This window comes from Nesoenas mayeri, assembly GCF_963082525.1.
Source record: "Nesoenas mayeri genome assembly, chromosome: 2".
In the NCBI taxonomy this organism is placed as follows: domain Eukaryota; kingdom Metazoa; phylum Chordata; class Aves; order Columbiformes; family Columbidae; genus Nesoenas; species Nesoenas mayeri.
The window spans coordinates 46,161,616-46,188,515 of NC_137543.1; the positions used below are offsets into that span (position 1 = coordinate 46,161,616).

The 26,900-nt window shown below is 37.7% G+C and overlaps 1 protein-coding gene across 1 annotated transcript in view; it reads right to left on the reverse strand.

Annotated features, from left to right (window-relative positions):
* ASXL3 (ASXL transcriptional regulator 3) overlaps positions 1–26,900 on the reverse strand; it is a gene marked incomplete at both ends in the record, with an annotated part of 125,007 nt that overhangs the window by 38,242 nt on the left and 59,865 nt on the right. The window contains 4 exons of the mRNA XM_080339073.1: positions 236–399; positions 6,455–6,574; positions 7,500–7,617; positions 19,729–19,853. Of these exons, the coding sequence (XP_080195199.1) occupies positions 236–399; positions 6,455–6,574; positions 7,500–7,617; positions 19,729–19,853 (527 nt within the window). The remainder of the gene's footprint in view (positions 1–235; positions 400–6,454; positions 6,575–7,499; positions 7,618–19,728; positions 19,854–26,900) is intronic.

Below are 26,900 nucleotides of genomic sequence, written 5' to 3' on the forward strand. Positions count from 1 at the left end.
TCCATTTAGACAAATCAGGGAGCTGTACAGTTTTCAGAAGGGAAGGAAGCAGGAGCTGGTTGTCACTTATATAAACTCCACAGTCATTCTACATCTAACCGTTTTGCCTAAGAAAGCATGGACGTTTTGATCTTATTCTTTCCTGGAACAATTCCTAGCCAACAAAATCAGCCTATGCAAACACACTAAAAGAAAAGTCTCATTAAAGAAAGAAACATTGCATGGTGCTACTTACCTGCCTGTCTACTTCTGGAAGCAAAAGCAGGAGGTATTGTTGAAAATGCTGAGGTAAAGAAGCAAAGGTGTGTTTATTTATTAAAGCCCTCAGGTTAGTGTTCACTAGAATAGATCCTGGTGTTTCTATGTCAATATCCTCAGCTTTGGTCCATTTCAAATGTCCTAGAGTAAATAAACAAGAAATAACTTTAAACATAAATAAAGAAGAGAGTAAGAACAATTCTTCTTTTTAAGCTTTTAGCTTGTATTTTATAATACAGTAAATTCCAGAGAAACAGTACTTTGAGAAGGGTAACACAGCCTTTTATATGCATCTTAACAACTTATTTTATATTCCCTGTATTTGTCTCCCGAGCTCTTATAAGATCCATGTTCCAGTCAGCACCACAGCTGACATTTGCTTATTTCCAGCTCAAGAGACCAACCCAGCTTAGAAACAGCAGAAAATTTTCCTGTCATGTCATCAACATAAATATAAGCATCTATTTCCAAGGAAGAGACTGCTTGACAAGGCTGACGTGAATCAATCATTACGCACTGCTTTTTTCACCGCCCTGTGTCTGCAGCACAATATGGCCTATGTAACTTGGCCCACAGTACCTGCTAAAAGTTGCCTGTGTGAATAGACAGTGATTATAGAGGTGAGAATATTTTCTGTGTTGTCTGAAAACATGCATTTTTTCAGAGTTTTCCTAAGAACTCATGATCTAAAAGCATCAACACACAGAAGGCAGAAGCAGGAACTACCTGTCTGAAAAAAGGGTGTGTGAGGAAAAATACAAGCACCAGAATGAGTAAGATAAAGACTCAGCAGAGGGAAGGGGAAAGACATAAATGGCTGATGCACAGGGGTTCAGAACAATGTCTTTGTACTGTCCACAGTCAATAGCAAAGGTTACAAGCTTAAACTATTGCACAGTAAGAAATATTTCTGTTGAGATACTGGTAAAAGAGAGCTTTCAACCACCAAGGACAAGGAGACATTGGATTAGATCCATAAGGAGGCATTACAGTGTCCATCATGGAAATAATAGAAATCTTTAAGAAAATTATAGACAAATTCCTGTCAGGAATGACAGATATGTAACTGATTTTGGCCTATGGCTGATGAAGAAATTAGATGACCACTGGAGGTCCCATCTGGTCTCATTTTGTTATCATTTCTCAGATAACATTTAAAAGATGCATTTTAAACATCCTTAAAGAGCAATTAGTGCTAACTGCTTCAGGGTACATACACACTTCTACTATCTTTTTTTCTCTTGGTCTTAACATCTTATGATGCTCAATATAGAAATGGAAGAAGTGAGGAGTCCAAGCGTCTGGAAAACCTCAAAAGCTTCTAAAACCCTCCCAGGACACTCTTTCAGGTTTTGGTCTGCTGTACTTTTAAATATTTGAAAGATGCTATCAAAGGAGTCTTAACTTGATCATAAACAAACTCCTGCAATGTTAAAACAAAACAAAACAAGACAAATTAAAAGAGTATTCCACTGCTATGAGCAATGATGGCACTTGGCATGCACATAGGACCTCTCAGCAATGATTAGAGCTGACACGTTAAGAATAAATATATATTACAAATGGGGGAAATTCAGCATACTGATTATTAGGAACTTCTCAAATGCTATAAACTATTTAACAGTAACACTCATAAAAATAATCACAGATTCACAGAATCATAGAATGTCAGGGATTGGAAGGGACCTCAAAAGATCATCTAGTCCAATCCTGCTGGAGCAGGAACACCCAGATGAGGTTACACAGGAATGTGTCCAGGTGGGTTTTGAATGTCTCCAGAGAAGGAGACACCACAACCTCCCTGGGCAGCCTGTTCCAGTGTTCTGTCACCTTTACTGTGAAGAAGTTTCTTCTCATATTTAAGTGGAACCTCCCGTGTTCCAGTTTGCACCCATTGCCCCTTGTCCTGTCATTGGTTGTCACCGAGAAGAGCCTGGCTACATCCTTGTGACACTCATCCTTTACATATTTATAAACATGAATAAGGTCACCCCTCAGACTCCTCCAAGCTACAAAGACCCAGCTCCCTCAGCCTTTCCTCATAAGGGAGATGCTCCACTCCCTTAATCATCTTTCTTGCCCTGCACTGGACTCTCTCCAGCAGTTCCCTGTCCTTTTGGAACTAGGGGGCCCAGAACTGGACACAATATTCTAGATGTGGTGTCATCAGGGCAGAGTAGAATGGAAGGAGAACCTCTCTCGAACTACTAACCACCACTGTTCTAATACACCCCAGGATGCCATTGGCCTTCCTGGCCACAAGGGCACAGTGCTGGCTCATGGTCATCCTGCTGTCCACCAGGACCCCCAGGTCCCTTTCCCCTACGCTGCTCTCTAACAGGTCATTCTCCAACTTATACTGGAACCTGGGGTTGTTTCTGCCCAGATGCAAGACTCTAATATTGCCCTTGGTTATTTTTAATTAAATTTATCCCTGCCCAAAGAGAAGCTATTCCATCACCTTTCCAGGGACGGAGGTGTGGCTGACTGGTCTATAGTTACCTGGGTCCTCCTTCTTGCCTTTTTTGAAAACTGGAGTGACATTTGCTTTCCTCCAGTCCTCAGGCACCTCTCCCATTTCCCACGACCCAGCAAAGATGATGGAGAGTGGTCTAGCAATGACTTCAGCCAGCTCCCGCAGCACCCATGGGTGCATCCCATCCGGACCCATGTATTTGTGGATGTCCAGGTTGCTTAATTGCTCCCTAACCCAGTCCTCATCAACCAAGGCAGACTCCTCCATTGTCCTAACATCTTCTGGGGCCTCAGGGGTACGGGGCTTCTCAGGACAGCCTCCGGCAGAGTACACAGAGACAAAGAAGGCATTCAGTAACTCTGCCTTCTCTGTATCTTCTGTCACCGGGGCACCCACTTCATTCATCAGTGGGCCTACATTGCCTCTCATGTTAGTTTTATCTGCCATGTATTTGAAGAAGCTCTTTCTGTTGTCCTTGACCCCTCTTGCAAGGTTTAATTCTAAGGAGGCCTTAGTTTTGCTAGTTGCCTTGCTACACCCTCTGACAACAGCCTTATATTCTTCTCAAGTGGCCAGCCCCTCCTTCCATGATCTGTAAGCTCTCCTCTTCCATGTGAGCTTACCTAGCAGTTCCCTGTTTAACCAAGCAGGTCTCCTGGTTCCCTTCCTTGACTTCCTACATGCCATTATGCTTTAGATTTCTTGGAAGGTCTATTGTGGTCTCCCCCAAAAGGTTATAACATCACCCACAAAATGTACAAATGAAAGAAAATGCAGTAGATTTTTAAATTCTAAAAGCTCCCCTTCAACTGCAGGCTCCCACAAACATCCTTCTAATTTCCTTTTACTTTTCAGCAGACAATACTAACTGAATGAGACACTGATTACTTTGCACTCAGCACAACATAACCTTTTCCAACACACTGTATTTCAGTACAGCAAAGACTCCAGTAAAAACAAATGAATGCCCTGTTTTAAAGGACAGTCATACAGAAGAAGTGCTCATTCTCATGAATGCATCACAATAAACTGTCCTCACCATCTGTTCCACCCACTAAATATAAATGCAAAAAAGAACACAGTCCCCAAGCGTAACAGAAGTAGTATGATAGTATGATGTATCTGATTTTAATGTCGGTATGTATAATCCTTTCTTTAATCAATACAGAATACATATTCTCATCTTCTAAGTGACTCCAAATTGGATTAACATTTTTCCCAGCTAATGCTTCATATCCAATGGAAAGACATCCACATAGAAATGATACAAAATAAGTCAAGTTATATGACTGCAAAGTCAGTAATATATTTCAGTGGCAGATGTTTAAATAGTGTGAAAAACCCAAGACAGTATCAGAAAGGCAAACCTTATTCTGTGTGCCTGAGTCACACATTTTCTGATTTATTTGACCTGCTGCCGCTTACAGGCTACTATGGAGGTTTTATTAACTTGTGGAAAAATATGCATACTATTCCCATGATGACAGTGGCTCACTGTAGATGCCCAGTATAGCCATACTTAAGAAAAACAAAATCTGCTCAGAACAACAAATTCTCTCTCCTGCACCCTTCCTATGGCTCATTTAGGACCTTTACTGCAGGTCTCAAGTTTGTATCAGATTTAGCAAAGTATCTGGGACTAGCATGGCAAGTAGTAATTCTGATGAATACAACAAGGGTATGCCACTACTGCATAGCTAATCATAACTCTGAGGGGATTTTATGGCAAAGCACATGCCAATATTTTTTATATTGTTTTCCACAGAGAAAGACACTTTGAATCCTTAGAGCTGCTACCAGAGTTTGGGAAGAATTGCTGCCCAGTATCAGAAACAGAATCTAGAGGATGAGAGACAAACTCAAGTTTAAACCCTTGAAAAGCAAGAGAGTAAGTCTCAAACATAGAGAACTAACTATGAAAAGGATGGGAGCACCGTGGTTCTACATCAAGGTATAAAGATCAAAATAGGGAAAGGACAGAAATCACATAGTTGACAGGATCAGTTAACTAAAAGGGGAAAAAGTAATAATATTTAATGGGAGCTCAGACAGTCTACCAAACAGAACACGCAGTGAATGTTGGGCAGATCAGCAAAGTTTCACAAAATCAAACAATTTCTGGAACTGGATCATGCACTATATAGGACACTGGACCTATTCTCACAGACACTCAACAACTGTTCCATTAGTATCCCAAGAAACATGTCATAGGAAAAATATTTTAGCAGGTACAAGAATAGAAACCTTTAAACTTTACACAAAGTTCTCTGCCTTCCAAGTGTAGTGTCCCAAAAGGCTAGAGGACTTTTTCTGAAATCCACAAAAAATCTAATGAATTCACTCTACATTTGGTATTGTTGGCCAACAGCTGATGAAATATCTGGCAATGGGGAGGAATGTATACACCAAACTATTTATCTCGGTCTTCAATATAGAGAAAAGTTACAGGAAATAATTGAAAATTGAATGTATCTTTCTACAGCAAAAGCTGTAATACCGAAGGAGTATTTTTAGTTTTGAATGATACCATTTGATCAGCATAGAGCACTAGCTGTTCATCTGAGACTGACGAATAATCCGCAGAAAGATTATATATGAAAGCAAAGTACACTTCCATGAGAGGCTGTGATACAATAAGGTTGGCGGGAAACAGTTCACCAGGAACTGGCAATAGCACGTTTAACAATTAACCTGTAATATTTAGGAAGTAAAGTACCTTCAGGCTATTTTACAGAATCATTATATATTAAAATAGGACTAGGCTAGATCATCAGTAAAGAAGAACAATCGAATTGCCACAAAGACAGACATGAAATAATTTTTAGGATGATCCAGCCACTACAAAAAGCTTGTTTGCTGATTTTTCCAATATGGCCACATTGGAAAACACTTCTCTAAAAGATTCGTCCATTTGTTGAATGCATGAAGTCCTTTGTAAAGATAAACAGTTATGTAATTATTCTACTTTACTTTAGCCAAGACACGAGTCTTCGTGAACACTACGTTTTCTGCTCCTTAGGGAACATTTCCAATTATATTTCATGCAGAGCAGGAAAATCTGCCTATCACATTGAGCTACTGAGAATTTACTCTTAGCATCTCTTCAGAGAAAATTCTTCATTAATTACAGATCATCATCCATGAATCTTGCTAAAAAACATAGAAAATACAACCAGAAACCGCATCTATCACCTCAAGAGATGTAGCTTCAAAATAATTAAGGATCCAACTGAAGAAACAAATCAACCAAAGCAAGAGAATCAACCAGATATCATATGCCAAATCTCTATATAACATGGAATAATGCAAATGAAGAACAGAGGGTTAACTTATAATAGGGTAGGTAAGTAAGCAAATATGCTATTATCTTTGGGAATAAAAGTGTATCAGATTTCAAGTAAATTTACCAAGAGGAATCTTTGTGACACCCTGCCCCCATACATCATAAGGCAACCATCAGAAGCTAATTGCTAAATGACCTCCCTGCCTGCAGTTGCTTAGATCTGACAAACTTCAAAAAGCAACTCCAGAAAAGCATTCTGGGGAGAAAAAATTGCCCATGGATTTTCCAGGAAGCCAGAAAGAAATATGTCTTCTTGAGAAAGGGTCAGCTGCTTTGAAACAGAGACAGATACACCAGAAAAATAAAACTCTTAAAGAATACAGACTTTAGAAAAATAGCAGTATTATAATAACAAGTAAGATAGTTATTTTACTCACCTAAACCAGATTTTTTTAACCTCTTTAAGTGCTGGCTTGTTTGTTTTCCCGTTGGAGACTTTTGCCCATGTTTCATCTCTTTATCAGAACCATCTGCTTCACCATTTTTAGATTCAGATCCTTAGGAAAAAATAAAAATCCCCAAACATGATACTGATGCACTTGTACCAACAATCCCCCCCAGCACCCCTTACACTGCAAACAAAACAAAAATAGAATTTAAAAAAACCTTGACATCTACTTGCTCAAAGGCAATACACCTTTCTGGTCACAATACAATTCCTCATCATCAGAGGAAATGGAAGTAAAAGCTCAATAAATCAATTAAGTGCTGAAAAGTAAAGTTTACCGAACACCACAGTCAATAAAAACGGTCACTGATCTAATAAAAATAATGTTTTCCTATAATGCCCAAGAGACATCTTTAAAAATCTTTTAACCTCAAGTTATGTGGCAGCAAAGCAATCTAAAGGCAAAGAAAGATCATTTCTTTGTGAAGAAACATTTATAGAAGAGATATGCCTGGAAATACAATTGTCAATTTGTGTTAAACACAGACATATAAATGTGTTAAAATGAAGCAACTTAACCACCGGAACTAAAGGTCAAGGTTATGCTGCAGTGATAAGCGTGGTACCAGAAGAAAAGCTAACAAAAGGATCTGAGTATTGCAACGCAGAACTGAGACACAAATTTACATTCACAGAGAAGCTTGCCTTTATTTTCCCCCCACCTCCCCTTCTTATGGCATTGAATACCAGCATGTGGTCCTCCATTAGAGTTCCAGAGCCAAACAAAATGTTAATTTGCATTCCTTTAAAGCTGCTGCTATTACCGATTGTCATTTTACTGTGTCTTCAGTTCTTTATTAAAAAAACCCCACATCCTTGCGACACCAGATTTGATAAGGAAATAAAAATGTTAAACAAAGCTACCAAGTGGAAATATGATTTCAGCAGTTCCAAATTCTGTATGCTACACAGCTGACTCAGAGGAAGGCTCTGTGACCAGAGCCGATCTTGCAAACGGTCCTTTAGCTATTTACCTGAAGGTGAATCCGACTGTTCATCAGACACCTTTAATGGTGTCAAAACAACACGAGGAACAGTCTTGTTTACCATCATTGAGACTCCATTTCTTCTTTTCTGCTGTTGTCTTAAAGCCTACAAAAATGATAACAAAACATAAAAATGTAACAAAAAATAATGCTTATAAGTGAATTACATGAGACATTTCTCTACCATTAAACTGAATCTCTTAAAATAAGCATCATTTACATAGCTACTGCCTTGCCAGACTTCACACTTGTCCCCTTTATGTCATTTTCCTTTAAAACATAAAATCAGGCTTCTGGTTAGAAAGAGAAAGATGCACCTCAGATCATTTTCCAATACAGTTTTGACAACAAAGAAGCACATAACTGTTTGCTCTACCTTAACAGCACAACATGATAACCCATGGAACGTGAAAGTAAGACTTCCAAGTGAAAAAAATGTAAAATAAATGTTTCAAAACCAGAATAAAAATATATATGTCTGCACATCTCTCGCAGGTGCATCCTCTCCAGTATAGTGCTCAGTCAATCAAGTTAACACAGAGTGTCATCAGTATGTACAGCATGTAAGGACTACAGTATTGATGCACTCACTGAGCCGTGAGTAGTGCTGCACAAAATCACTGAACATGGCAGGAATCATTTATTTTTGTGAAGGGAATCAGTCCTAATCTTAGAAACCTTGCAGCACTTGGCTTCTGTCTGCTTGACTTTGGGCATTAACCTTCAGAACACGAACACAATGGTGTTCTAGCAAATCTGGGGAAAATTGATACAAGAATAAATCTCTATAAATGAGAGTGCTTTGTGCTTCATAAATGGATCGAATACAGGGTTGATAATGTAATATGAAATATTTAAAGATTAGAAATAGCAAATACCTGCCAGACTATTTTATATGGAAAACAATATCTGATTCAAAAGATCTTACAACATACAAATATGAACACTTGCCAATTAATACATTTGCAAGCATTAAAATTCTGGAATTAATCAGAGGGGCTGGGCTTAATACAGGTCTCTCCTATCCTCCTGTCTATTTTTCTCCCATCTTACTGTGCACTCCCTTTTTATAACTGTGATTTGTGTTACGATCTCGGCGGAGATTTATCAAAGTAATAGTATATGAACAAGGAATGTGTTTGATATGAATTATCCCTGTAGGTTTATGAGTACGAACGACTGATGCCTTATAAGGTTTGAGCCTGTAACTTCAATTAGTCTGTAGTATCTTTCCAAAATGTTCACATAGCTGAATAAAAAAAAGCATTCTAAAAAAAAAAGAAATCAATTTCACTCCATTCCTCTAAATAACACACTACACAACATAAAATACACTAAGCCACACAAAAGCTATTTCATCGATTAACCCCTTTTATAGTACACTTCTTAAAAGACACAGAAGCACTGTGCAATAAAAAGCAAATGAGAACACTTGAAATCAAACAAAGAGAAGAAGCTGGTCAGATCTGCACCGAACCAAAGAAGCAAGCACAAAGCCATGAAGAACAGCCTATACTTCAGATATTTTTGAGACAGAAAATTCATACTCATATTGAGCAGCCACAGCAAGACTTGTGGACAGAAAATTCCAAAACGTTAACATTTCTAAAAGAATTCCCCAAAATTTGAAAAAACTACCCTAAGTGCACAGTCCTGCCAAGCTAAGTGTCACATTGGGTGATCCTTATTTAATAGTAATACCACTGAGACAATAAGAAATAGTCCACTAAAAATTAATTGAAAAGACAGCCAACTTCTGTGCTAACAGCATACCAATATACCCACAACCCAAAATTGGTATTGTTGTGCCCCACAGCCTGATTCGCCTGATGAAGAGCAAACAGAAGAACTACGCACCCTCAGAGTCATCCTCCCTAGACAAATGAGTCAGAGCCCAAACTATGCCCCATGTTCTTCTCCAGCCTCCTCTGGACCTTTCAAGACAATTTCCACCTCTACCAGGGATCACAGCCTTGTTGCTGGCATCCATAAGGACATACCATTTTAATGATTTATACAGCCGCTGTGACAAAGGTAGATTCATTGTGAAGCCTCACAGTTGATTTTCAATGCTTTAGATTCAACTACCATGAACGAAAGTGAACAGCAGTATATCTATCCTCCATCAGTGACAGGCAGTAGTGTTGGTACACATGCGTTGCTGGGAGAGAAGGCAGCGGTACCCAATTTTTGCCAGGCGCACTACTTACCTTCTTTAATGTTACAGGAAGGCCACGTGTGGGTCTTAAGCACACATTTATGCAACTGATCTGGCACTTCCAAGCAGCATAGGCCACCCCATGCTCACAGAGCACAAACGCAAGACGGCACAGCTCACCCCAGCACCCCCTGGCCACACAGAGCCACAGGAGCAGGGAATGCAACTGGGAGCAGGCAAACGTTGCCACCACAGCTGCTTACCCTGTGGCTTAGCCCACTTCTGAGCTCCAGGCTAAGCACCTCAACATGGAAGGATCAAACAAAAACCTTAAAGACACCATCTCCCTTTGACACTCATTTGCTTTTCAGGGTTTCTCTTTCTCCCTAACATTCAGTGTTTCACTGCCAGTCCCTCCCCCACCTCCTCCAGTTTTACCACACAAGGAACCGATCACCACACAGTCATCCTGTTTAGTGGGACATATTATTCATAACAATGAATCACAACAACTCTGTGTTAAATTCTCCTTTGAATTTAAAGCTGCAGGGTGTGAAATATTGGATAGACAGGTCTTTGCAAGACAACACTAGAAGCAACCCAGCAAAGGGAGAAATTGCTGACTGTCGCTTCGTTACCAGCAAAGCCAAACACCAGAAGGAGTTAAGTATAAACCAAGGACAGTCTGTGCAGTCTCTGCTGGGGACTAATACATAACTTTTCTACTCTTAACCTGAGGGATATTAATTTTAGGATACAAGACTACTGTAGGGTAAGACAAGAATCTTGTATCCCAAGATTAATTCCACTTAGCTGGGAAGTCAATGGGATTACTCAAAGTGAAACATGCACCAAATGCTTTCCTATATTGAGCTTTCAGTGCACCAAGCCAATTTAGTGCTTTCCTCGTCACCACAATCAAATAAATCTCTAGTTTTGGCTCTTCTGGTGAAGGGAAAAGACACAAAGTAGGTGAGTCAAATTTGTAACTAGCACTGAAGAAAATGAGAATTTTTATAACTCATTCCAAAGAAAAATGGTTCCAGATCTCACTGCAGATACAGAAACAGTAACTAACACAAACTACATTGGCATCCTTTACCGACACAGCTTTTTGCATCTCATCCATATTTAGAGATACATAGCCTAGCTGCGCTGCCTACAGATCTGCAAGAAAGAGCTGATGATTCTACCAAATGATAAGGTGTCATTTTTACTATTGGAAGTAAGAGAGAAACACAGATAGAACATATGGTAGCTTACATAAAGTATATTTTCCTTTAAAAAGACTCTATGTTTACATTTCAAATGTATTCAATCACTTTGTGCTAAATGCTTGGGTTAAAAAAGCTGCAAGTTGCATATTCCTAGAACTGATCACTGTTGAAGTATTCTGTAAAACATTACTACCATCCTATCTGTACAACACATAAATAAAAGAGAAAGAAAATGAAAGTTCATGTGGTATACAAATTAAACATTAAAAGCCCTCTTAAAATCATCACCAAAATATAGTACTTACATCCAGCCTTTCATAAATAGATTTGCAAAAGACATCTGTGAATCTCTTACACATAATGAGGTAAATGAGGTACGGAGAATTCCCAATATTCCCATTCATAAAAATGAACCTGTGACCATCTGTTGAATAACACTGCCACGGTCATAATACAGGGCTTGGCATAATTCATTTGTTTGATGAAATTATTTTTATTGCCAAAATCTTTAAGTAACCTATCAATCCATTTTTATCCAAAGAACTCAAAATAATATAAAAAGATGAGTGCTAATAAAATACAAACTCTGAAGATAGATGGCAAAAGAAAAACATCATGCAGTTAACAGTGGTCTTCTAATTCCAACTAGATTTTCATAAAGAGGTGACAAGAGCAAGTCACAAGTCTCCTCTTTTTGGGGGAGTTTATGCCCCTGCTGGAGTATAGCAGTGTGCTGGAGGTTTCATGAATGCCATTACCTGTTCTTAAGAATAATAATTTCACATGTAAGTCAAACCTAACACACAAAAGACTTCTTCACCCATGTGAGAAAATGGTTGACTTTTCCAGTAAAAACTAATAAAGTCATCTTTGAAGTAGATATGAAAGGCAACAATATAAATGAAACTGGAGAGAGGAGAAAAATACATCCCCAAAAGATCACCAGAAGCAAAATGTCAAGCTCTATGCTCCAATTTTACTCCTGCTTGAGATATTTATTATTTTTCTTTCCCACATCTTTTCAACTCAAAATGAAAAAACACAGCATACGGATAAACCATTTATGTAGAAAACCACTTAAATGCATGGCATGCTGAGAATGTTAAAAATTAAGTTATTAACAACAAAGGCACATAACACTTGGTTTCATTAAGCAATATTGTCCCAGATTTCTATTTGTTCCATAAATGTCAAGTCTACATTCTGAAACTTGTATCATGAAACAACCTTTGAAGTCTCACCCATTATGGATCAGAGATGTAAAGCTACGGAATCCTTCCATTCTGCCATGTGAAAAACAGAAGCCATGATACACTGAGAAAAGTCTATTGCACAAAATAAATAACAACTCTACATCATGGTCATGGATCCCAAATCAGTAAAGATGAAACAGATTTATAGTTTATCACTGATTCACTTAACACCATCATAAAATTCAGTCTTTGTCCTCTCTTTTGCCCTCATTTTGTTAGTAAAATTAAGACAGTCTTTAATTCCCATGTCTCTATTAAATTAGAATTTCTCCGTGGCAACCTGTCTCATGGATACACAAAGCAGTTTAAATAAAACAGTAGGCACTACGAATCATAAAGAAAAAGCACATTATTATTTTTAGGATGCCACTAGTTCTTATATCAAACATACATTAAAAGTAAGCATACAAATGTAAGATTAAAACAATAATAAATATGTCTTATGGAAACAGCTACAAAGAACAAAGTGCCATTTCCAAAGCATAGACCAAATAAATGTACTTCCAACCAGACTTGTACACCAAACATAACAGTATTGGTGCCAAGCATATGCAACCGATCATTTGGAGATGAAAAGCAGCGGTAGAACACCAGGCTGGAAGATTGAAGACTTAAGAGTTTCTTTTCAAACTCTGCTAATATCTTCTGGAATAAGCACCTATTCATGTTCCATGCCATCCTTCTACCGTGTGACACTTATATCTGTATTTGGAACAAAAATAACTTCTTGCTGCATATTAATTCTTTAGGTCCCAGTAGTAGTCAGGGTCTTTTTGTACAACTACAGTACATTAACAACTGAACATTTATCTGTATATTAACCAACATTGAAGCACAGTGTTCAGATGCTCATGGTAGAGAGAATGTGTGTATTTATGTGCCTCTCTGTACACCTGCAAGCCAGCACGATCTTCTCTGGGATTACAATAACACATTCACAGCTACAGTTCCTGCAGATCATGACAAACTGCAAAGTAAACATTTTTGTTGCTTTCACAACCACAGAAACAAAGGGACAAAAAAAGTGTGATGTGTTCAACGTCTGTTCTTGCACGTGAATGGGATGATGATGGCACATACATTGAGTCAATGACACTTTTTCCAAAGTGACACGTTTTTCCAAAGACTGTTGTTGGTTTTTTGCTTTGTTTTGCTTTAAATTGTTTGTGTGGTATTAAACTAGTAATATCTATCAGCTGAACTGTGCTTTAAATCTGTTTCTCGGCACAACAAAACACATATAGGTAAGAAAACAGTTTGTAGAAAGCAGTTTAAAAACAAACTGAAAGAAAGACAGCAATGTCAATACAAAATCTTAAAACAGTAATGAATGTTTCCCATTAGGTCAAAATTGCAAGCACACTCTGCAAAGGGTCCAAAGCACACAGTGGGGGCTTCAGGACAGGATTATCACTCTCCAGATAAAAAATCTTGTCATATTACCTCTCAGAGAAACAGGTGCACCAATTTACATTGCACCGATGTAAGCAGTGACAGTGCAGTGCCTTTCTGCCAGACATCCTGTTTCAGCCATTTCTGCCACATGCCCACACACATGGACCACGAGCACACAGACTTCTGGGGACCTACCAGCTGGAGACCAAACAGCTCCTAGAACAATATTTTTGTAGATAACTGCTTGTCAGCATTTTGTAGGAAGCTTCTTAGAGCTCTGAAGAGTTGTGAGCTGTTCCAATTCCTGTCTTTCCCTGAAAAGGCCAACCAATTCTATGATGCATTTCAAAATCAAGGCATGGTGTATTCTCACCTGGGTATAATTTCATGTTATAAACTATTCAAATCAAAACCTGTTCCTTTCATACGGCCCAGAAGAAGATATTAACTTAAGACACCCGTTGTCACTTTATGGAAAAATCACATACCATCATGGGAAAAGCTTGACTGCTATGCACAGGCCAAAAGAAATGGGACTCTCATCTCCCGTGATGATATTTGTCATTAATACAGTAGTAATGACAAACCCATCTTAAATAGTTCCCCAGGTTTCTTAAAGAAAAACATTGTCAGATAAGTGCAATGCTTAGAACTAGGCCACCATCATCAGCAAGTCTGAGACTTGGGACAAGCAACTGCATCTACAGAACAGAACAAAGAGAGCACTTTCAATCTCTATTTGGGGAGGAGATTTCACTACACAGCAGTTGTAGATATGATCCAAAGTACTGTTCATGCTAGGACATATTTTACATGAGGGAACCTGTCCTTGAATGAGGCAGAGGGGCAATATACTTCAACACCGTACTGTTCTAAAGTTGCTTTAAAATTCTTCTTAGTTATTTCTCAGAGCAAGAAATTCTGGAAAACACATTTATTAAAACCAAAAACATGCAGGAGAGATGCAAAAAAGCATGCTATGCAAACAACCCCAGATGAAAAACAAACAAGCAGAATGTTCCAGGAACTGGGAGCTAGTTATTAAAAAGCAGTACAAAAAGAATACAGGGATTGTGTGGATTCCTGTCCCTTTCTTTCCATTACAGGTAAAGGCTGGGCCCATGGGGATGACCCAGAAGAAGTCTCACAAACATTGTCTTGTGTCTTACCCAAGCACTGTGTTGAGCAGCTGGTACATGCTGCCCATGCATAGGGACCTTTAGAGGGACATACCGTGCAGCCTGCCTTCGGGCAATGCATGTACTCCCTGAAGAGCTCCTGCTGGAACTCTTGCTCTTCCAGCTTCTTTTCCCCATTATGCAGTCTCCCTGCCATAGTTTCTCTGTCCTCTTCCCTAGACTTGTCTTGGCAATCAGAAAATCAGTTTAGTTTATCATCTTCAAACTTCCATTTTCCTGAATGCATTTTGTAAATTCCATTGTCCCTTCCCATGTCTCTCTAGAAGTCAAAAAGCAACATGTTTTCCTTTTTTTCCATTTGTTGACAGGAAAATTTGTCAAGAATCATCACTTATGTTGCCAGACATCTGATCAAATGCTTCGGCTATGGAGCCAGAATTCTCCAACTGTGGCCTTGGTAAATTTGTAGCATCTGAAATGAAACATAGGAAAATGGTTAACGGAGACACTGAGAAATTGCAGCAAACTCTCTATAGCGAGGAATTAATTACAAAAAATACCTCTCAGTTCACACTGGATTTTCAGAGCCTTTCAGGAAGACACCCTGCGCTTCATTTCTAAGTGCTAAGGACATAATCATAACAATCTCCTCTGTCACATTTGTTTCTTTGGGGGCTAGGAAGGGAAAGGAGGGCAGGCAAATACATCAGGCTTTTATCAGAACGTGTGAGTGAGTAGATGCTCACATGAGTCAAAGGATAAACACCACAGACCAACTCATAATGGAATACTTTCTACAGACAGCAAAATGCTTCAAGATAACCTGCATCTGGCTGTAGTCAATGAAAGAAGTCCTAACAGAAGGAGTGCGGAGGGAGCAAGACTGGTGAGTTTGCTCTTGTTGTTCTCTCAAACAAGGTAAGCAGTGTGCCTGAGCTGAAGACAGGAAAGCAAATCCACACCAGCATCAAGGGAGATCAGGATTCAGACACTTGGACACCTGTGTCCTTAACAAACAAAGAAATCTTTATAAACTAATCGTGTGAATTTAGGTAAATAAGGGCTAAATTACTCCGTACACCATTCTGCTCTGAAATTTAGTCTCTTGTTGCTTCAGGTTATAGGTTGGTTTCCAATAATAATTACAGTTGTGCTAGAAAAGTCAGCCTTAAATGTTACTTGAAGCAACACATGAGCCAAACTGTAACTTCCCCATAGCTCTTAATGCTTGGGGCCTAACAGCATCCACTGGAAAAAAAACGGTGTGGAGTTGCCACTTCTACTATAAGAAGAAGTCGTATGGATGGGTGCCTTCCTTCTCTGTAAAAAACTGCATCTACCCACTTTATGTATAAAATAGTGGCACATCTATGATCCCAGCCACCACGCATGCAGACAAAGCCCCAAGTTAAGAAAAACAAAACAAACCAGAGGCAGTAACATACCTTGTGTAGATTCCCTTATTTCCTGAGCTTCTCTCCTCCCAAACCCACTTGGCTGCTGTCTCTGGAGTTTCTGTCTCTACAAAGAGAACTGGATGCCCAGCACAGTCTCAGACATGTCCTGGTCTGTATTCAGATCCTGAGTCTGAATGGAGTATCCTTCTCTTCTCCCAACAGAAAATTTATGGGTACCCTTCTTGGTGCTGATTCCAAAGTGCCAAAAGTGAGGCAGGATTTTCTTCCATGTCTGGGAGGTCTACTATCATCCCAGACATCTTAACAGCGCATCTTCAAGTTCTTTATCCTCTCTTGGTACTGCCCCAGGAAACAACTGGTACACTGATGGACAAGGTGCTCTTATACTTGGCTATCAGAGTCCAACAGAAACTAACACCACCTCAATGTCCTGGGCATTCCCACATGCTCAGTGTTACCTACATGAGGCCAGTTTGCAGGTATGATTGTTTCTTCTGGAAATGTTCCAAGAACATCTTGATAGATACAAACAAATGTGTACATAGCGAAGACTTCCAAAAAAAGTATCACCTCAAGTCAATGGAACAGAAACTGGACCACAGAGGAGCATGGTAGATACTATGCCATGACTTGATGTCCGTACTTGCGTTAGCCTTGTCCAGAGCACGAATAATTCACACAGTAGTGTGACCATGTACCACTGCTAGCAGATGCAGATGTAGTTCAGTACTTTCCCCGGAAGAGGTCCTTACATAGGTCTGCATGCCAAAACTCTCAAGTGCGAAAATGAGGTAAATCAGTATGGAACTGATCAGTACTGATAGGAAACCAGCATGTGACAGCATGCCATAAACCTGCTTTTCAAAGGTACTGGATCAGGAACAGCTGGGCACACATACCCAAGCACTTCCAACGGCAAAACAGAAATCTGTAAAATCTGCCATCAGAAAGCCAAGTGTAAAAGGCAGACCTACACCACAGACTCTTTTGTCTAAACCCTCATGAATGGGAACTCTTTTGTTGGGTATTACATTTAGATACAACACAAGAGCAAAACCGAAACTCTCTCCAAAGCAAAAAAGAAGCATTGAAACACACCCAAATGTAAAACACTCAAAAACCCTTCTCCCAACACGCTATGGAAGGTGGTGAACCTGGAAAGTTTCCAGAATGAAATGGCAGCCCGGCCTTTGAAAGGTGAGTAGATAAGGTGTGAACTGTGACACAGACCTTGTGAGAGTCCATTGACAACTTCAGACCTTCCTAGCCCCTGTAAAGTACCCTAGATCTACTGCTGCCTGAGGGAAGTGAAGACCAAGAGCCAGGACTCAGAAAATGCCCTTTTCTCCAAGCTCCAAGCATAGCTCTAGAAATGCAGTGCTGTGACTAATTTGATTCCTGAGAACATCCTAAAATGCAGGCTGTTACAAGGAAATGGGAGATTGCTCTTTGCAGGAATAAACCTCTAGATTTCATTAAAAATAAAATCATATGTAAATTCAGCATATAACACTTTAAAGATAATTACATAGGACTGAGTAGTTAATAAGTAGATAAACAGTGGGGAAAATCTCATTCTAGCTCAGATCATCAAGCAGTACTGCACATGATCAACTTGCCTCTTACTTTAATTTTAATGGATTATGAAACAAACACACACAGGATCAAGTTAATGTGAAGAGTCCACTATTTTTAAATAAATTGAGTAGGAAACTGTTTGAAAGACTATCTTGTAGGTTTTCATTCTCTGAAGAATGTTTAGTAATAGAAAAAAAGCAACAGCTACGGAAGACTCCATTACAACACATATACAGTATATATATATGTTTATACAGTATAAGCACTTGCTGAGAGCATGATGATGGCTCATCTTCTGTTACTTCAGCATGGAACTAGTAAGCTAGTATCAGCTAGAGGAGCATTGCATACAACTGTCTAAAGTTCGTTGTGTATTCAAAGGTAACACAGGTTCTTCTTCGTACAAATTTTAGGTATTATGTATCCATAAAAACAACAGAAAGTTTGGAAAGTGAAAGAATAAATTTCCAACAGCGATTTTATAAATAAAATCACTGTTAAAGTTTATTCACCTCTGCTACAATATCAAATTCAATCACAACTGCAAAGTGCATATGACAGTAGCCAACACCTGAAACTTCAAAGAAAGCAAAAATCCTCTACCATTCCACAATAAAAATGTCCATTTCTCTCATACTGTACACAGAGAAAACATTTTACTGATAGCTGTAATAATACTCTCATAGTCAGAAGTTCAGGATCTAATTACCATCAACTTAATTAAAACTGATTTCTTTTTATTGATTACTTAACTTTCTGATGTTGCTCTAATCCTAATGCCTTAGGGAATGTTTTCAAAGATTCCCATCAATGTTATGACTTTTTATATTAATTAAGCTATTCTGATTACTTTGCCCTTTTAAAAATTACTCTCAATGCTATACACCTGCTAAGTGACAAATGGTAGAGTTTAAAATTGTTTATTGTTTAAAATACAAGTCCTAATATTTGTGGCTTTGCCCTCTTTTTCCATTCCTTTCCCTTTGCCCACTCCCCCCACCCCTAAGAAAGTTCACATATTGCAAAAGAAGAGTTTACAAAAAGCGTCTTTTTCCCAACTATCCACACAGTGAGCTGCTTTGTGCCCACTGCTCAAGTTTCCTGACCGAACAGATATGAGACCCCAGTCTAACAATCCTTTCCAGTCCTCAAAGCCTGCAAGAACAAGATACCCTTATGTGAATGATAATCCTATTAATTTTAGTGGATTTAAACTGCATGAAAAGCTAAGAACAAATACTTAAGTGTTCAAGAAGGAGATGTGAACAGGCTTTGCTTAACTTAAGGCTAAATCAACAACACTGCAATAAACTACTCCATGAAATACTAGACCTCTCTTAACTGTAACTAAGAGAGCAGTAACAATAAAAAACCAAACCGACATAATCATCTCATTATGCTAACACTTTAAAAAAGTTGTATTTCATTTTTATAGTCTTCACAAGACTAAAACACTTCTTACATCCTCAAAATTGAGAGGAGGTAGTAACAGTTCTTTTGGAATTATAATTTTTTAGTTTTTCTTTTTCATTTGCCCGTCTGTAAGCTGAAGTAATTTGGCACTGTTGAAAAATAATTTTCATAATGTTATGCTTTCTGTTAATACCTGACTTTCCATACTCAGTTACTGTTGCTAAGCTTTAATACTTATCACGCAACCTTAATCATCCAAAGTTATTCAAAAACCAAAAACTACTCTACTTTTATACACTGTGCTGTCAAATACAGTATAAAAGAAAATCACTTAACAAACTACAAATAAAATATGAACAGCAAGTATACCCAGATTCTTACCTATCTGTAGAACTTCTTTCAAAACCTTTTTTTAATTTTAAGTCTCACAGAAATTTTCCAACACAAATGCTTGTACAGGAAAAGCAGGGATGTGATAATATAAACAATTCTGCTTACTTGAAAAGCACTTAAGAAACCATCAGATACTACTAAACAAAGCACTAAAAATACTCTAGAAGTGCCTTGAAATTCTGCTGAGATCTTATTTGTATAAGACAGACATGCTAAAGGGAAGCCAATTGATTATCAGTCAATATGACCTTACCTGCTTAAGTGCTTTCTTTGTGTGCTGCTGGAAGGAAGATACTAGCTTGCTTTGCACTGGTGCATTAGTAAGGCTTGAATCACGATTGGAAGACATTTCTTCAGATGTCTGTTTTGGGCAAACTTCTAAAGGGGAGAAAAAAAATAAATATCAGAATACTATTATGGGGATTATCTTCCCTGTATCTTCGAAAATCCTGAGGATGAGAAAGGAAAAAAAAAGGGGGGGGGGGGGAGAAAAAGGAAAAAAAAGCAGGTGCCTGGAAAAAAAAAAAAAGTTCAACTAATCTTGAGGTCCAGATGTCCTGAAAATCCACCCATATTCTAAATAAATGCATTGCTTCAAAAATATTTGTACCTCATTGTACCCTTTCTATGCAGTTTTGGAGGCCTTGTATATTTTGCCTTCCAGGTCCTGAAAGGTAACTGAAATAGTTTAACTATGGTTTTCACACAGAAGCTAGACAAAAATTATCTTCCTCACCAAGACATTTCTAATGGATTATTATGTGGCTAAATGTGTATTCATACGAAAGGCAGTGATGACCCTGTGTCCCAGAAATATTTATAAAAGTGTAACTTCATGCCAGATTGTAAAGGCTTCTTAGGAGCCAGACTCTTCTATTTTATAAGTACTTCTTTGTAAAGCAAAGAGCCCACTTTCCTGTTTAACAGGTAGACTGGAATATCCTGCAAAGAGGAGTGCTGTTCTCTCAGGTGCTATGCACTGTTGCTTGTCATTCTAAATAATACATGTTTTAATGAACAAATACAACAGTACTTGCATTAAACAGCCTCTTGAACAGATGTTGTGTGAGACACAGAGAAAGTCCCCTGGTTAAAAATAAAAGGAAATATTATTTTTATTTTTTTTTAACAGTTTTATTAAACAGAAAAGAAAGCTGTAAAAATAGCTGGAGCACCCCATTAGTTTTGGTAGTCAGTAAGCTTGACTAAAGGGGCTGTAAAAAACCTTTCCACTCTTGATGTCATGCACTACTATTACTCTCACTAGTGTCCTAAGACAGCCCAGGTAAAACAGCATTAGCATGGATCCAGCAGCTTTTTTCAGTTCTCCTCTGCTGACTCAATTCAGGTCAGTTTGCGTGTTGCCACATCTTCCCTATAGTGTTCTGCAGCTGTATATGGTTTTCCAAGGTTTGCCATACTTCCCATACCTACCAGAACAGTTTGAAGACAGTCAAAGCAGCTTCAGACACATGCCAGAAATAATTTTAGACCAGTATTTCTGTTTGTCTATGGTTTTCTCCTCCCATCCTTCAGTGGGATGAGGAGACATCTGAAATAGCATTCTAACTCCCTCGCCTTTAGCAATGTTTCGTAGAAGAGATATTGTAATTATTTTTTCTTTGTGTTATTAAGAAAAAAGATAGAGACAATTTAGCTATGAAGATTTAATAGCAACCATAAGACATGTGACATTAAGCATTTGTTTTCACATTGAAAGAAAAAAATAATTAATACCTCACAAACAAGATATTGCACTCTGTTTTATGGCATTGCCACTATGTCAGGATAATTTTCATATTAATTAGATTAAAAATTTTCATTAGCAGATAAGACAAATCTTATTTTGTCACAAGATTTATAATTGATATTTGTCACATTTTTGCCTTATACTTGAAGGATTTGTCAAAATACACAAAGTTGCAACACAAAACAGGTTCTGAGTTTAGACCATCTCTTGGCTTGGATCAATCTTTTCCACATGATGAGCAAAGATTACTATCAAAAAAGACAACTTAAAGCAGCAGCAAAGTGTCAGCAGAAAACAAACAATAGCTGGTTTATATAATCTAAATCACTGCAATAGCCAAGCTCCTGAGAGAAGAAACATGTACACCAAAATAAAAACCTGACATTTTGAATTACCCAGCTTTTGTCTTTTCTTTCAAATATAATCTTTTTACTGTTTTCTAGCAAAGTCTGAGAGCCAAAGAACTGAAGAAAAAAAAAACCAGAAAAAGTGTGAGCGCACAAACCCCAGAGCTAGAAGGAGAACAGAGCAGATTTAGAAATGCCTAATGAATGGAAACTCTTATGTACTTAAATATCCCTCCTAAGAGAGGATAAAACATGACCTGTCTTGAAAAATCTATTCCTGTTCTCTGGAATGACTGCAACTCCTATTACCTTCTTGTTCAAATGGGAAATTCTGATTTTTATGACTCCATTCTACGAAATTATCCCAGAGTCTTCCCTATTTATTTTGGTGATAAAGTTCATCCTGGAGAGGTTTGGCAACACTAACTGCTGATGCTCAACAATACAACTGTTATTGTCAAAGTCATGATACAGCACAGGAATAAAAATAAGCAAAGCTCTATATTAATTTTGCGCTTTCATTGATTTTTCTTCTAACAATAAGACCTGAAATTGTGACAGGATCTGTTAGATGCTATTTTTCTTATTTCTATTGTTACTTTGATTTTACATTAAAATAATATCAATGTATTGGTTTCTTTTGCTTCTGATTCTTTAAAGTTTTGACAACAAAGTTAAACAAAGGAAAAGGGATCGTTCTACTGAGTGAATGAAGCTGAAACCCACTGAGACAATAAATAGCTTTCCATCGCTGTAATCTTTTCTGCAGACATAGAAGATATACTTCACTCCAGGCCGATTCAGTTTAGTGCAACCCCAAACTAGTTCTTTCAGGGTTCTGAAAACCAAACTTTTTCCTGTAGTCTACGAGATTAAAGAAACAGGTATGTAAGGCTGAAATCCACTGCTTAAAAGTTTAAAATAACATGGTAAGTTGAAAGTCAACTTTGTTTATCAACAACTAATAATATGTCCTTTCAAAAACATTTTGTAATTACAAAGATTCTCCTGCATATATCTAGTAGCTTAAAATAGTAAGAAGCTACTTTAAATATTGTTTTCCATGTTTTAATTACATTTCCATTTCCATTTCAAACCATCTTGATACAAATCATGACAATAAACCTAACCATCTAGTAAATAAGAGACAGCATTGCCTGTTTTCCAAAAGTAGAAGACAAAAAAAAAAATCTAAATACATTACATTAATTTATACAATTGCTTAATAACTCATACAGTCTATTCACTTTACTAGCAAAAAATAATACTAAAATTTATATACAGGTTTTATTTAGAGGATAATTGAGATATTGTTTGCAAAACAACATGAATTGGCTATTCTATTGGAAAAGAAATACAAATATGGGACAATGAGTAAATTTATTCTTTAAAACACATTCTGCTACTTAGTGATTTAAATTAATCTGTGGCAAAATCTCACTATACTACAATGTCTGTGACCACAGAAAATTGCGTTTATTTATGTGTTCATTAACACAGATAAAGTCTAACTGCTTTTCTCTGAATGAGTCAAAGTCAAAAAAGAGAAAAATATGACAGAAAAATATATGTTTGAAGTGAACACTGACAATCCTCATGAAAAAAACAATGCCTTAAGAACAGAGCAGGCAGTTATGCTACAGAAATCAAAGAACAGAGTAAAAGAAAACCAAATTCAATAAGAATCGGTGGTCTTTGTACATATGTACAACTTTGGAAAGTTGCATCTAGTCTTGTTCATAAGCACTGAGGATGCATTAATATTATTGGAACCATATTTTCTTCAAAAGATTTGTCAGAAAAGAATGCTAAAAACACACTGGATGCTAGGGAGGTAAAAAAAAAAAAAAAAAAGAACCCTGAAAGAATGCAACAGATGAAGGAAAAACATTTGGGTAGCAAATAAAGAGCCTTCACCATTACTGCTACAGTAGAAAAAGAGAACAAGACCAGTTTTAAGCCTACAGGAGGCATTTCCATTTAGTGGAGAATAATTAGGCTCCACTCTTTAAACTGGCTTCTTCAAGGCCCAGGACTGAGTGAAGGAATAAAGCAAAAAGCAGCTACTAAGACATAAACTGTTAGGTTATGAGCTGGAAGAGCAGCTGGGTTTCTGAAGATAAGACCTCCTCAGTGAGTGCTCAGAGAGTGTTAACACGAATGATAGAATTAGAATTACTTAGCAAAAAGAGCATGTTAAAAACATTTCTGACAACCTCCATTTAAAATAACTTCCTCTCTTCCATTTTGTCAGGCTATCATTTATAAAAATCAGCAACGCTATGTCTTTACTTTCTAATTTTATAGGCTATGTCTGTAATTTTTTATTACCTTTTACCTTCCCTGACCAAGAAATATAATACTTTTTAAAAAGATATTAGAAGACATGTTTCTTCAAAGAAAAAAAAAATGTAGAAATACAAATTAAAATTACTCTGTCTCACTGCCACTCAAAGTTATTTGGAATAATTATAAACAGACTTATGTAACTAGATAGACAGAAAAGTTCCTGGAGTGCTTTAAGGGGCTTATTTTCCCCAAATTAATAGCACAATTAATTCCAATTTCAGACAGACCACACTGATTTAAAATCAAACCAGAAAAATCAACAGCACTTTACTTCCTTCTCAGTTACGGAAACCACAGCAGATGAGAAAGATTGTTTACCAATGGCCACATTACAAAACACAAATTAATATTGCTACCATATGCTAAAAAATTAAGTCTACCTCAAGCACAAAATGTACACACACACACTAGAGATACTAGATACACACTCTGGAGAACTCCCTTAGGAAAACATACACAAAATCTCTCTCTAAAATATCCATAAAATTAAATGTTTTCTTTGGGTGACACTTATATTGACATAAATGGTCAGGCTTTGCTGACACAGATGTATCAAGTAATTCACCTCCATCACTCTTTGATCTCTAGAGCCCAGCTCACAAAATCTGAACACTCAGAAGTTGACTGGTGCCATCAGCTCTTGAATATGAAAACCAGTTTGGGAGTTAGTTAATTGTACAAGTTCACCTTTTTAAGCAAAAACAGACGCATACATCAAGGACACTACTGTGACTGTAATAACCTTTTGGAAAAGCAATAGGAGCACCATGGAAGAATAAGTAATATTAAATAGTATTTTTTGGAAAAAGACATCAAATACCACATCAGCTTAGTAGCTTGCACTGCATCACATTATATTCTCAGCAAGCTTTTGAGCCCAAACATTTCACAAAGTTTTGAAAACTGTTAATCTGCATTCCGAAGGAAGTCAACATTTTCCACTACAAATATACAGCCTATCATCACTAAGCCACTGATTGCTTAGGCCTCGTTAACTCTATTGTACAGCAAAACAAGCAGATGAGAAAGATCTCTCCCTCAAGCTCCACAGTATCTTCTCTAGTTCTTATGAGTCCGCTCCAGTGGCAATGAAACAAACAGAAGTTAAAATTGATCCTGGGTACAGTATTTTTATTTTATAGCTACTTGCAGTGAGATTAAGAAAAACCAAAAGGTGAAACACTGTCTCCTTCTGATGCATCATCCAAAACTCTGTATGTTCAAGCTGCTATTTTGTTACTGCCCTTCTGCATTCAGAAGAGCCCATCCCACATCCAGATGTTGCCATGTGCAACAAATGTAATCAGCAGAATTATCCAATATTATTCCCAAGAGCCGAGATGCTAAGGATAACAGGTTTCCCTGAACTGGAAGAAATTCCGTGCCTGGAAAGGAACTGAACATCTAAATGTGGAGTCAGGTTTCAAACAAAGATGAACATTCATTCTTCACTACAGGAGTTATCCTAGTGGCTTCCTAGTCCCAAAAGCTCAAGTGTTCAAGAGCAAAGTAGCTACAGAGACAAAATTTCAGGCTTCAGCATGAATCTGATCCTCTATCATCCATCATTCTGTCTACTATCTCTAAGAAAACTGCTTAAGAAATTAATCCTGCCATTTCATGTTTGTAACTTGCAGTTTTAGGAAGTGCTGAAAACCAAAGTGTCTCAAGAGGAGACATATGTTGCTCATATTTGGGCGAACATCAGAACCTATGTTTGGGTTGGGATTGGGGAAGGAAGTCACGCTAGTGTAGGAATTGCCACCTCCTCCACAGTTACATCATTGTGCATTCCACTGGCTTGTGTGAAGACAATTTTTAATCAGCTCTGCTCTGTGGCTGATGGATTAGCCCTGGCTTCAGAAACCCCAGTGACGAATGGTTTTTGAGAACAGAACAACCTATTGATGGGCAAAGGGATATTATAGTCACCATTTTCCCAGGCAACAGTAACGGAGATTTTAATTCTTTTACCAACTGCACCTTTACAAGCTACCCTGTATTTGAGGGAAATGGAATTTATAAAAACATATGAAGCTGCTAGAGAACTTCTGTATAAATCCCATTCCAAACAAAATCGACTGTAGCATGAAAAGTTTCTTTAACATATGCCTTTGGAGAAGGTGGGGAAAGAAATACAAATCCTGAGGTGTGGCCATTCCAGTTGTCAGTTTGGCAATACTGATGTGGAGTAACAGCTTTCACTAAGTCATGTGTTTATAACTGTGAGGAATGTGTATATTATTATGCTAATAAAACTGTTCAGTAGCCTGCATTTATACTGGGAAAAATGTGCCTGCTGGGGAATAATGTGTTTCTTCTCTGAGTGTCAGCTGGTACTTTTTAATCCAAAAGCTGGAGACTATAATCTAAAAGCCCACAAACAGACTGAGGCTGTTGCTTAGGGTTCCACCCTCTGCTTCTACCTAACTTTAAAGCAGCACTTCTAAAACTCTTGCTCAAGAGTTACTGATCACTCTGTCAGAACTGAGGCTTCTGGACTCTACCACATTTGAAACAAGAGCAAATAAAAATGCAATCATTTAAGAATACAAAGTACAAACAATGTCCATTCTTATATAGATAACACACATACTAAGGCCGAAAGGAGACATTATATCTATTGGCTTTTTCTAAAAAACAGGTCAGACAATTTCAACAAGTGTTTTTTGGACTCAATTGAATGTTATGCCACAGAACAGTTTCCTGGAAAGAAAAAAAATACCAGCTTTAGTGTGAAAAGTTTAATTGAAAGACATGTTAGATTTGACCTGTTAGATGAATTATTTTCTATAGAAATACCTTTTCTCAAATATTTACAAATCCATCAAGTCACCACCTCATCTCTGATAAACTAACTTGACTGTCCCTATTAAATTTCACAGAGCAAAGGAGGTATTTGTTCATTCAGAAGTTCTTAACTCTTTTCCTATTTTTCTTAATTCTTTCTTACAGCTATGACAAATGCAATACCCTAGT